Source organism: Magallana gigas, chromosome 1 (genome assembly GCF_963853765.1).
Source record: "Magallana gigas chromosome 1, xbMagGiga1.1, whole genome shotgun sequence".
Taxonomy (NCBI): Eukaryota; Metazoa; Mollusca; class Bivalvia; order Ostreida; family Ostreidae; genus Magallana; species Magallana gigas.
In genome coordinates this window covers 54,832,874-54,846,163 of record NC_088853.1, presented here as the reverse complement: position 1 = coordinate 54,846,163, position 13,290 = coordinate 54,832,874, and the positions used below count along the sequence as shown (strand labels likewise).

Genomic DNA, 13,290 nt, shown 5'->3' with positions numbered 1-13,290 from the left:
TTTATTGCTAATCTATAAATTTACACGCATCTTTAGTTAGCTTACATTTGTTAAGTTGATCTTCCAGTTTATTGACGAGAATGGATACATTTGTGATATGACATCGGATGAATTATATGAATCGTGAAAAGTACACAAAATACAACGCCCGTTTCTTATTTAAAATGTTGTCTATTTAAATATGTATCGAATCGTTCGTTGATTGAATTCTTCCGTTTTAAACGACGGAAGTCTTTAAATGAATCAATAAATATATTTGTGTAGTAGTTTATTGGTGTATTGTGTAAACTAAAATTTTCACAGTAACTGCAAACATAAATACGCCATTTTCAAATCGACAAAAATCATGAAAATAATGCCAGTTTGGGAAGGTGACAGTTGAAGTTAAAACCCCGAGAATACCATTGTCAAGGAATGTCATCAAAAACAACAACTAAAAACGAACATTGCCTGCTCAGAATGTGTACTTTAATTTCTACGGACTAAATTATTATTAAAATGATGATTTATATCTAATGTAAGTTTCCTTCGCTCGGGTTCTTTTCTCATTTTGCTATGACTAGCAAAGACTGATCCTTTCATTTTGGAGTTCCGATTGAGAATAAATGAATAAAAACTGAACGATAAGTGAACGCTGAACGAACGGTGAACGCACAGTTCGCGCTTTGTGAACGGTGAGCGCGAACGGAGCGGAGCGCTAGTGAACGCACGGTGAGCGCACTTTGAAAGCACCCCAAAACAATGGAAAGTAAGATGTTTCAGGGACTGAATTTAGTTAAAACAATATTTATTCATTATAGATTCAAATACATTTACATGATGATAATTACAATTGTAAGATCGGAAAACAAGCAATAGGGCTATATTAATCCCTCTCTCATAGGCGTCGGAACCAGGGGGCGGGGGGGGGGGGGCGGGGCTTAGCCCCCCCCCCCCACTTTTTTTTGTAAAATTATACCTAACCATTAGAAACATAGCATGATAGAGGGTTAAGCCCCCCCCCCCACTTTTTCTCGCAGGAAAGATTATTGTTCCTAAACCTTGACATATTGAGAAGTTGGATTTAGAAGCATACAGCCCCGCCACCCCCCCCCCCCCCCCCCGATTATGAATTTCATGATTTTGAAAAAAAAATAGGGTATAAAGTAATTGGATGTATAGGTATACTCCCCCCCCCCCCCCCCCCCCAACGGAATAGGATTTCCAAGATTTTGGATTTTGGAATTATTTTTTTCTCAATATTTCTGAGGATTAGTCTAGCCCCCCTAATTCCAATTTGCTTCCGACGCCAGTGTTTCTTGCATACACTGTAGAAATGAGAGGTTTGAAATGAAATGTAAGTACAAGGAACAAAATAGGAAAATGTGTCAAGAGTCAAAGTTGGAAACACATTTTATAAGGTAATGAAAAAAAAGTCAACAAAATAAAATAACATGAAAAGAATATTACAATTTATTCGTTGGTTGAACATCAGAATAGAAATCTAGTATACATAATCACGTGTTAATATTCAAACACATCCATACAAAAAAGAAAAAGTGGCTTTTATTTCTTACACCAGTTATGTGTACGTTTTTAGTACAATTTTAGCTCAGTACATGCTAACACATCATAAAGATACCATAGGATTTTTGCCGATCTCCATTAAATATTGTCATAAATATAAATATAAGTGGTGGCCGGTGGGAATAAGATAAACAGGCAACCGAAAAAAGGTATTATTATTGTACAACATTCTACGTGATATTATGATTGCTGAATCTTTTACTCTCCAGTATAAATCTTTGTACGGTGTGAAAAATTTGTTCATTTTCTACAATACTTAGATAATTAGATCCGTAGGGTAGTAAGTTAGGGTCTGTAGAATTTGCAAGTGTGTTTATTGTTATATTTCGTATTGTAGCATATTTTGGACAATGCAGAAGGTAATGATCAGTGTTTTCTACTGACCCACACGAACAAAAAGGGGATGGACAAATGTTTCTGTTGAACATATAAAGATTTAAAGTACTACATTCTAAACGTAGTTGAGAGTGGAGAACTTGACCTATGCGAGACCCTATACGATAGTATTCGGGAATAGTTATCTTGTTTTTATTTAGATATTATTTGAAGCTTTTTATGGAAGGATTGTTCTGTACATTGCTTGGTATTGTGTTCCAAAGTCGTATGGTGTTGGGAAGAAAAGAGTCGTAAAATAGCTTAGTTCTTCCGTAGATTTCTCGTATTGAGTTAGTGCTTCGTGTATTATGTGATTCATTGGAGAGTAGCTGAGTCTGCAAAAAGTTTAATAGATAATTGGTAACTTTGACGTGAAACATTTTAAACAAAAGAATAAGCCGATGGTCTTCCTGACGCTTAGATAAAGGAACCCAGACTGTGTCTTTGTATAGGAGAGTTTTGGAGGCTAGTCTATTACCCCCTGTCACAATTTGCGCCGCTTCAAGCTGAATGTTCTCGATTTTTAAACTAAGATATTCTGGTATATTATCCCAAATAACATCAGCATATTCCAGGACTGGTCTAATAAAGGAGAAGTACAATTTTTGAAGACTATTTCTATCTAGTATATATTTTACCTTACGCATTAGACCCAATTTCGCGTATGCTTTAGATAGAATTTCATTGATATGCAAGTTCCACGATAGATTGCTACTTATAGTTACTCCGAGGTGTTTATGCGATTCTACATCTTTGAGATGGACATCGTCGAATATTAATGAGGGATGAAAAGGTTTCTTTAATTTAAAGGGAAATAGTCATACATTCCGTTTTGCTAGGATTGAAGGATACCAGTTATTTTTTCGACCACTCGTTTATTTTTGCATTTCTGCATTTAACAACACAGAAGGCATTTTATTGTTTAAACACAAATGAATCTAATTACTTGGAATTACTCGAGACTAATTTGACCATCACTTTGACCCCTACGAAAAGATTTGGTTTCTAAATTATTTAAAGCATTTTATCTAAAATTTAACTATATACCAATTATGTTCAATTGTTTCCTTAATCAAAAATCATGTATAATTTCTATAATGGATACACATGTATTTAAACTGAACACATTTCATTATAACCCGGGCTTCGTTTAAAAAACAGACTCATGAATATTTCACTCTAATGCCAGTTAATTTTATAATAGATGTTGACATAGTTTGGATGCAAAATCAATTTTGTCTGTATTTTTGTATGTGTATTTTAATAATATTTAATGTCATATTTAATATGAAGTCATATAAGAAAGACTCTATAGTCCATAGCTTATGATTTCCCAACAAATGAAATGAAACAAAATTTGGCAGATCCGCTTCATTTTTGATTTACAACCATTGAAGTCAATACTGTTTTTTCATTCCATATTTAAATTGCATTGTATTTTCGTTACGTAATCACTAGACATCGACATTTTTCTCTGTATTATTGTCGATAGTTCTGCCGACCTTCGCATTAGGTAAACAAACCGAACAGTCGTCATCGTACTATTCAATATATGGGCCTATTGCGGCAGTAAATGGCTTAAATATTACATTTACAGTTCAGTTTAATATCAACTGTCATAGCTATTTCTTTATTGTAGTCAATGGTATCCTCATATGTTTACCACGCAAATATTATCATTTATTGTAATTTCGTTGACAGTTCTGCCGAACATCGCATTAGGTAAACCTGCCGCACAGTCATCAACAAAACTTCACTATAACGCCGCGTATGCAGTGGATGGCAACAGAGGAACAGATCTTGCTGTAGACAAGTGTACAGTCACAGGTGATGGCGACATCAATCCCTGGTGGAGGGTGGATCTGCAGGCTGTGTATAACATCACATCTGTCAGAATACTCAACAGAGGAAGAGATCAATACGGAGGTAAGTGTAAAAAGAAACAACATTGTAAATTAAATCGATACGGAGGTTAGTGTAGAAAAAAATTGTAAATTGAAATTGAATCGTAATATAGTAGATCAAGAAAACACTGAAGTTTAGATTTTGGTTTTTATATCCATACCTATGATCAAATAAGTGAAATTAAAAATGGTTACTGGATGACATACATGAATGGGACAATATATCAGCTCAGTTTATAGAGTCAGCATATTCGGATAGGATTAAATGAGATTTTGAATACGCTCGTAAGTATATTGAAAATCATAATATTAAAGGCATAGTTTCTTTACGGGCCGCCAGAAGGCGGACCGTTTTTTGATATACATTTAAATACTGAAACTGCGTTTCTGCGATATAGCTTTTTTTTTTATATAGAATTCATATTATGCTTATTTTTATGAATTAAAAGTAAATTTGCATGAAGAAAGATGTTGATGCCTTTTAAAAAATATTAAATATTTTGCTTTACTCGTTAAGAGTGTTTTTATCAAGACTATAATCTATTCGGAAAATTTCAGAGTTTTTTATTCTTTTCAAAACAATGTATCGGGATCGGTATACGGGACATACTAAAGACCTGAATTACATGAAGTTTTATATAACTGATATATTTGAATTTCTATGTGCTGCGTCAAATAAAATGACTTTGTGTGTATTCATTATATTTCCATGTGAAATATAGTAAAACATTATCATGGAATGACATCTAAATCAATAATTTACGCAAAATTATGAAAGAACTGAAATTCTGAATTGACCTGAAAGTTTAAGCTAACCTGGGTTCTTTTTAATTCTTTTGAGAACCTCTTGCGAATACATGACCATGGTTATTTTCATAAGATGAAGTGTGGATCAGATTTATTATTCCATTGAGGCAAAAAAATTATCCGGCTTCTCTTTTACCTTTAAAATTATGCAGATTCTACGGGATGAGCATTGATCTTACATCTTAGAAAATATTTTAAAATTTACCATTAAAATTAGTACAACCAATTTTTTTTACTTCGTTGTGGTGTGTTTTTATGTAAAATTAATGATGATTCATACAACAATTATATTTTTTGCGGCCCATTGGAAGCATGCGTCGATATGATTTCTTGTTATTACAAGACATTCGAGATTCCTTTGGCTCTAACCCACTTTATGATATACTGTACAATTCAGTATGAGAAATACACCCAACACATACGTTATATAAACTGTAAGGGGGTTCAGTCAGGAACAGAAAATTAATTTTATAGCGGTGATTAGTATGTAATCTAGGATCTAAGCATGAACTTTCTCTCAGGAATACAGTAGCTGAATCTCAGGAACTGTGTATCTAAAACCAAATTTGACAAATTATCATTACTTCCATTTTTTTATTCATAACTCATAAGTGTTCAAAATTTTATCATTCTATTTCCAATTTTCCATACATGTACACAAAATTAATTAGTTAGAAAAATTATCAAATTTTAACAGACCTATATAAATAGTTTAATACATTTCATAATTCACAAATTATTTAGATAAAAGTGCATTGTCAATTTGTAATCCCTACCTTGGTCTAAGATCTTGGAGAAAGGCAGACTTGACTGCTGAACAAAGAGAATCATCATCATCAGACATCTGGAGCTGTTGCATCAACATTTCCTTAAAGGATTAAAAAAAACTTGGGTGCGGGGGTTCTCTACACAATAAGGTTGTAACAGTAGAAGTCCACGAGTTGGTGGTAAATTCAAGGAAACTTGCCTGTTTTAAACATTCAGATACTGTAGATTTGGTGTCCTCATAACTTTCGGGATAACCGGGAAGTTGGTCTTTTTCAAGTTTGTGAACAAGTTACATAAAGCAAAGGCTTTCCAAGACGAAAAATTTGCGATGAAAACGCCTAATGCCCTCGTTATACTTGTATTACTTGTAGATGTACGAGTTACCTTACTGTTCATAGTAAATGATGCATGTAGTCGTAATTGTCCTGTTACTCCTGCACAAGTACTAGGGGTCTTAGATTTTGAATTGATTGTCCATGTTCCTGATTGGGACTGTACATCTGCGTCAGATCTGCTACTATTTTCTTTCCTAATTCTTTCGATGTTTATCCTGTGTTTTTTTTTTCCAAATGCGTCGACCTGGATGATGTGGAAACAGTAGAATATTTGATTTGTGACATGCATATCGTACATACTAGCTGTTATTGTTTGGTCTGTAACGTCTTCAGTACGTAAAAAGTCAAAGAACTTCCACACTAACGAACCATCCTTCGATTTCGACGTCATTTTGGTAATAATATTGATTTGTATTATAGAAACCGAACTGAACAAAAACAATTGGCATAAGGCATGTTAAGTTTTCACTTGTGCTGCTGTATATTCTCCTTGATTTTATAAATGATAATTTTAAGCAAAAATAATCATCTAGCTTTAAAGATTTATCATACATTTGATGAGTAAATTAAACTTCTTTTGAAATGTCCATCAAATGATTAAAAGTTACGAACAAATTGCAAATATCAAAAGAAATGTGTTCATACATGCAAAATGCATGTAGCCGGAAGAGAAAACGAAATATCTGACTGTACACAAGATGTCGTTTCAGATAAAATATCCGATGGCGTGTTCGGTTAGACTTTGATATAGAAACATGTGCATGGGCACATAGAATTAATACCTGAATAGAATAATGAGTTGAATAACTTTATAACAGTTGATAACTGTCTAGACTTTAGAAGTGAAAAGCATTTTTTTTATCACAAAGATAATTATATTCCCCTGTAATGATGTACACGTATGTTGCTTTTAAATTCTTTATCGCCAAAAATAAAAGGCTTCAGGCCACGACCACCTCATTATTAAAGCAAGCACAGCATTCACAAAGCTTGCAGCTGTATATTTTAAACAGAACCGTGGACAAAATATAGCATTCTGTTTAAAAAGCAAACTGAACCGATCCGTGCAACTAGTGTAGTAGCATGTTGTTGTGTACTGTACATATCATAAATGACCATAAACTGGCTTATTTTAGATGTGTCATACAAGCTGCGGGATGTTACCGTCACTGTTGGACTGACAAAATCAGATGTCAACACTCCCTGTGGTTTCTTTGCTGGTCCCGGTACTGCGTCACAGCTAGTCGTCATCGATTGTCAGACATCAACACAGGGGAGATTCGTTAAGATCTCTAAGACAACAGATCTTCTCACTCTTTGTGAAGTTGACGTGTTTGGCGTCCCCGTCTAATCATCAAATGATTTGGTGTCATAGATGAAAAGTTACCGTATAAAAATACATGCATTTGTTTGTGCATCCCGGATAATTTATTATGTATCTTTTTTTTATTCAGCTGGACAAGTCTTACTTATGCCTTCAGTCAGTTCAAGCATACATGTACCTTTTACAACATATAGCACAGTATACAATGTGACATAGCACTGTAATCTTATACCTATGCTTTCGAACCCGATACCGTAACATATAATCTCATGATTGCCATTTATCATATCATAACATAGCATACAACATGAATTAACTCTTTTTTATATGATTTGATTTTTAAAAAATTTAATATTACAGATCAATAGTACATTTAAGCTTCTTATCATTTTAGTTCAAATGTTTTGAATCTTCTGTACACTGCGGGTTTTTATACAAATTTCACTGCATACCATAACATATCGTATCATTTAGCCTTTCCTTTTTAAATATTCATAGCACAGCATACAAATTTCATAGCATGTTATTAAAAAAGTATAACATATCATTAAAATGATAACCATAGCATAGCATAATTATAGAAGACATGCATGAAATGATTATGAACATGTATTTGTTAAAGTCTGTCCCAAGATATTTATTTGGGCGATTTTTTATAAATACACATACCTGTGAAATAAGTGCAGTTAAAATAGTTGGTAGAAATTTCCAAGATAATTTCATTGACACATTATCATCTTTCACTTGGAAAAACCCACAGGAACAAAAACAGATTCTTGACGGAGATTTAAAATGGGGAATGTGTACATCTTTTCTCCATTCGGAATACTCTCGGAATACATCGCGCAATTTTTCAACATTATCATCAGGGCTCGCTGCAATACAATATCCCCGTAGACATCACATTTGTAAGCATTGTATTGGAACCTAATAAGCTAACAGGGGCGTTTTGACTGAGAAATTTTGAAGAAAAAAAATGGTTACTTTTGAATGAACATCGTTTGAACCCTGAGGTATTTATAAATATCAAGAAATTAAGCAAAATATGTATTCAGGATATCTTTGGAAAGAATATAGGTATGTTGCGTAATTACTCTATCTTATTATCTCATTAAACCACATACACTGTATGTATTGACTGTGAATCTATCATGCACCTTTATATGTATCAACATTTACAAAATTCATTCGAATCAATTCCTGTTTGTTTCTGTTATGTGTTAGCAATGTTGTGTCAATAAAAACAACTGCGGTTTTTTTCTTTTTTCGTTTTCTAGTAAATAGGACGGTGGGGACGACATGGTTATCATTCGCACAGAAAAGAGATTCTTATATAACTTTTGGATGGTGTCTTTAGATTAAAATTCTATAATGACGCGTTGAAGCGGTTGACAAAACAAATCCTGTTTAACAAATCTTCAGCCAAGTGTATATCATTCATAAACGTGTCATTTCCTGATCACTTACTGTTTTTTAGATCTCGAGATCTCAAGATTTTCGTTGCTCTGGTAATAGAACGGACGGCCGGTGTAAAGAACAATAATGACCGATGTAGGAAAATGACCAGGGGTCATTTTTCGACGTCAATTAATGACTCCCCTCCCCTTGCTGTACAATAATTGGATTTTTCTGAAGAAAAAAGAGCCACGGGTTATTTTTCTTCATGTTAAACATGAAGAGAAAAAACCCCCGTAGAAAAAGGACCCCCGCTGTAAAAAAGAATAGAAATGGGTCACCCCGTACACGTATCCAAGATATCTGACTTTGAAATTACTTGAATTTTCAATGTTTGGCTGATTTTCAAGTTATAAACACCGAACGTGTAAAGAAATCGCGGTATACAGTTCTTTCATATCCGTAGCAAACACACAAAAACACACTTCCAAGGCCACATATTGATTGATAACGGTTACGTTCTTTCTCTCGTCGACATATGGAGGGAAATGACGCTGTTCTTGTGTAGAAATCCTATTTTATATAGATTTATCATGTAAAAACGATTTTTGATTAAAAAAATTCATGCACAGCTAGTGAAACTTTATTTTACTGCGATTTTAAAATTACATCGGGAACAAATTGCCAGGTCTACACGTGGGTGTGTAGAAATCTGTACGTCAAGTGTTGCTACTGTTGCAAAGCCGTTCCGTAATTAATAAAGAAAACAAAAGAAAAACAAATCATTTTATGTTAGTTTTGTTTTCTTCTACGCAATATATACACATCGATATTCTAAACATATGTTGTAATGTTGAATTTGTGATCATGAATAGACTTTACTCTTTAAGCAATTGTCTGAAGAGTACCTGACTATAGTAAATCTTAAATAGATAATAAACACTGATCAAATATAATAGATAGTGAAAAGCTGTCAATGTGACAGCAAACCGGGATTTCTTTTATGTAAACCCAGAATTGAGAAACACTACCAACCGTATCCAGTGAAATGGAGTACCCTTTATGCAACATTTTGCCGAAAAATGACTAAGTTCAAAAGCTGGATTTTTTTTTCATAAATTATCAGAAATCAAAATCCTAGCAATATGCACACCTCTGATATATGTACAATTGATCTGCAAAAGAAAACAACTTCCTTACTTGAGAACTGTAGGAGGAGTTATCCGTACAATGAGGGTACCCTATAGGCAATATTTTGACAAAAAAATGACCAAGTTCAAAAGCTGGTATATTTTCGATAAATTATCGGAAATCAAAATCTTAGCAATATGCACACCTCTGATATATGTACAATTGATCTGCAAAAGAACAACTTCCTATCTTGAGAACTGTAGGAGGAGTTATCCGTACAATGAGGGTACCCTTTTGGCAGCCGCCCGCCCGCCGGCCATTTTCACCATTTTAATAACCGGATTTTTCAACGAAATATTTACATAACGGATTTGTAACTTCTTAGAATGAATCGCTTTCAAATGTGTGCAACAGTAATGCCTTTTACAAAGAAACCGCAAAGGTTCTAAACTCGACGGGGTCCAAATTTCAACCGAATGTGCTCGGAACATTTTCTCTGTCGTTCTCCAAGGAACAGACGCACTTCGTCTTGAGTGTATTTATGCTTCTATGATAGACTGACAACCGACCGCGTCTTTAATAAACTTGATATACAATGTACTTCAAACACATTCAAATACGTTGGAATTCAACGTATACTAAATCTTTTTTCCAAAACAATATGCACATTTTTAAATTATTTCACTTTTTCAGTTTAGTTTACAAACTTTTTTACAACATAAAACAGCCATAATGTATCATCTGCAAAGACTGATTATTCACTGATAAATTATGTCATTTTTTTAACAAGTGAAAAGCTGTCAATGTGACAGCAAACCGGGTTTTTTTTTTATGTGAACTGTATCCATAATCCATGTCAACCCGTATCCAGTGAAATGGAGTACCCTATATGCAACATTTTGCCAAAAAATGACTAACCTCAAAAGCTAGTATTTTTTCAGAAATAATCAGAAATCAAAATTCTAGCAATATGCACACCTTTAATATATGTACAACTGATCTGCAAATTAACAACTTATCTTGAAAACTGTAGGAGGAGTTATCCGTACAATAAGGGTACTCTATATGCAATATTTTTGCAATATACGCCCGCCCACCATTTTAATAAGCGGATTTCTCCGATGGAAAACCCGGTGAAAAAGAGATTATTTCTAAGAGAGTTGATAAGGAGTTCAGACTTATTAAAGGGGTTTTTATTTCACTTGATTTTGATAACACGAACTTTGAAACACACGCTTTAAGTAGAATTTTTTTTTATACATTAATAACAAGCGTCTGAGGTCTTCTATCATATCTATGTCCATTTGCTCTCTGTAATTTGTTTTTTTTTTATCTTTTCACAACGATATTGTGGTGAATGGTGGGCCGTTATCTCTGCTTTCTTTAAAATGTACACCAAACGAAATACAGGGCATTGCAGGAGACCGATGGGGCAATTATTTCCAGTTGTCACATTTGAGCTGTACGGGTACCACCAGGTGGTTCCAAATGGTTTATATACCATTTGATCAGAAGACGCATTCATATTTATTATCCAGGCGATATTTACTGCCTCCGAAGTTATCAATGCTCCTAAAAATTACTGATGCATTAATCATCTTGATATTAATTAAAGTATGCCGATTATCTATACTATTATATAAAAATAATAGACTAGAATTTTGGGCTTTAATACCGAGAAATCAGAGGAGTACTGTTTTTTTTTATATATTTAAAACATCACTGCTACTTGAGGATTAGCAATTTGTTTTTATATTCTCTCAATCAAGCTTCGCTAATTAATAATCAACGAAAATTCCTTTTAAACATCCGGAAATCATCTGAATTCTTTAGATTTTACAATCTTGCGCATGCGCATTACATTCACGCTAAATCACGGGAGGCTCTTTAGTTTATGTTTCCACAATATCACATTTGCATGGATAAACTCAGAAACCATAATACAAATACGTGTATATTTTCGTTGAAAATTTGTCATATATTCTGTTCATCAAAGGAAATACGGGAGAAAACTCTAACTCAGTGCATTTAATACGAAAAATCCCGAGAGTTCAAAATGTCAACATGGTGTGTAAATTCGAATCAAGTAAACGTTAGTGAAACTTTTTTAATTCTTTATTAATATGAATTAAAGTTTTAGCTGAAAGGTATTTACAGCCTCAAAATAGTTTGTTATGTAAATGAAAAATTTAACTACTATTTTCAATGTACCTTCATTAATGTTCTCCAAAATCGTTTCGGAGCAATTCTGCAATTTCTGGCTACATAACCGGTATATCGGAGGCATTTTAACTGTTGTGGAGGCCTGTCACGAGAGATTATTCTAACTAAGCAGAGTTTAGTGAAATAAATAGCATTATTGTATGCTGAAAGCTCGATGTATCTATTTTGTAAATGTCCGTTATCATAAGCAATGTGAAGCCGTGCACGCTCGGGTCAAAGTCCAATAGAGTAAAATATATTATCTGTTTGAGTACTCTCAGTATTTTGATGAATTTCCTTATTGGCCGTTAGCATCTACTGGCTTAATGGCTGCTGTTAATGGCTGCTAATTTCAGCATGGTTATCAGCCTAAATGGAGTGAACTTTTCATAATTTTGGTTTCATCATTAATTCTGGGTGATGCACTTGTTTACCCAGTAGTTTGTAGTGGGGGAAAACCATCAATGTAAGTATAATTCATGAACAATATCGAGTCTACACTTTCATCGCCAATAGAGTTTCGTTTATAGTGCATTGTACCTCGAAATAATTTTAATGTGGTGTCGCCCGTAATAATGAGATACATAAAATCTGACCATGCTGGATGTTTTCACAATGGATTTTTCTGAGGATCAATTCCTAGCATATCTGAGAAAACAGGTAAATGGGAAATTAATGTTAATGTGTTACATATTATGAGAATCACAGCATTTGCATTGAATCTTTGATTTTTTTATTTTGTAAACTGCTAAAAGGTGTGTAACTGTCTTGTAACATTTGCAGGAATCGTTGTTAAAAGATACAACTTTAGTAAGGCGCAAGCAGGAACATCATATTGCGATGCCAAAATTGCTAATCTTAGGAAGAAAATGAGATTTATGTATCAGATGGCATAAAGATGGTAATAGATACAAGTTGAGGAGTTGCTGGATGCCAGGTAGCAGTTGTTGATGTTGATTACACCCATCAACTGTTATTTAGATGGACGTTTCAGCACTGATCTTGAAATGGATTCTTCCTTGATGACTACTCACTGTGCGTTTAACACTGGTCAGTGAAATGTTATTGACGCAACAGTAATGGTCTCCTTACCACAAAACCGGTCTACGAATACTCTCCAACTTCATGACACCAGAAAAGCAGGAAGGACAATTATAAACTTCAAGTACTGTAAAAGAACCTGTTCATTGCTTCCCTTGTTCCGAGAAATGCTGTTTACTAAGTTGTTGCACCTTTGAAGATTTTGAGGAACATATGTAGTTTGAGGTTTTAAGATTTGACAAAGTTAAACTAAGGGTGGCAGAAAAATGTTACATACATGAAAGTTAAGAGCAGATCATCGTGTCAACAGCCCTGTCTGACAGTGGTGAAAAGGTGTTAGGATAAGAGGATGGACTCTTAAGAAAGAAAAGAAACAAGTTTGGTTCAAACGCAACTATCTGAACGATGTATTAAAGACTTAGTGGAGATTGGGAAGAAGGCT

General features: G+C 34.0%; 1 protein-coding gene across 1 annotated transcript in view; it reads left to right on the top strand.

Moving 5' to 3' along the window:
• The window catches only part of LOC117685772 (fucolectin-1-like), a 32,705-nt gene extending 24,371 nt beyond the window's left edge, over positions 1 to 8,334 (top strand). The window contains exons 3-4 of the mRNA XM_066079746.1: positions 3,643 to 3,867; positions 6,892 to 8,334. Of these exons, the coding sequence (XP_065935818.1) occupies positions 3,643 to 3,867; positions 6,892 to 7,106 (440 nt within the window). The 3' untranslated portion in view covers positions 7,107 to 8,334. The remainder of the gene's footprint in view (positions 1 to 3,642; positions 3,868 to 6,891) is intronic.
• The last annotated feature ends 4,956 nt before the right edge of the window (positions 8,335 to 13,290 follow it).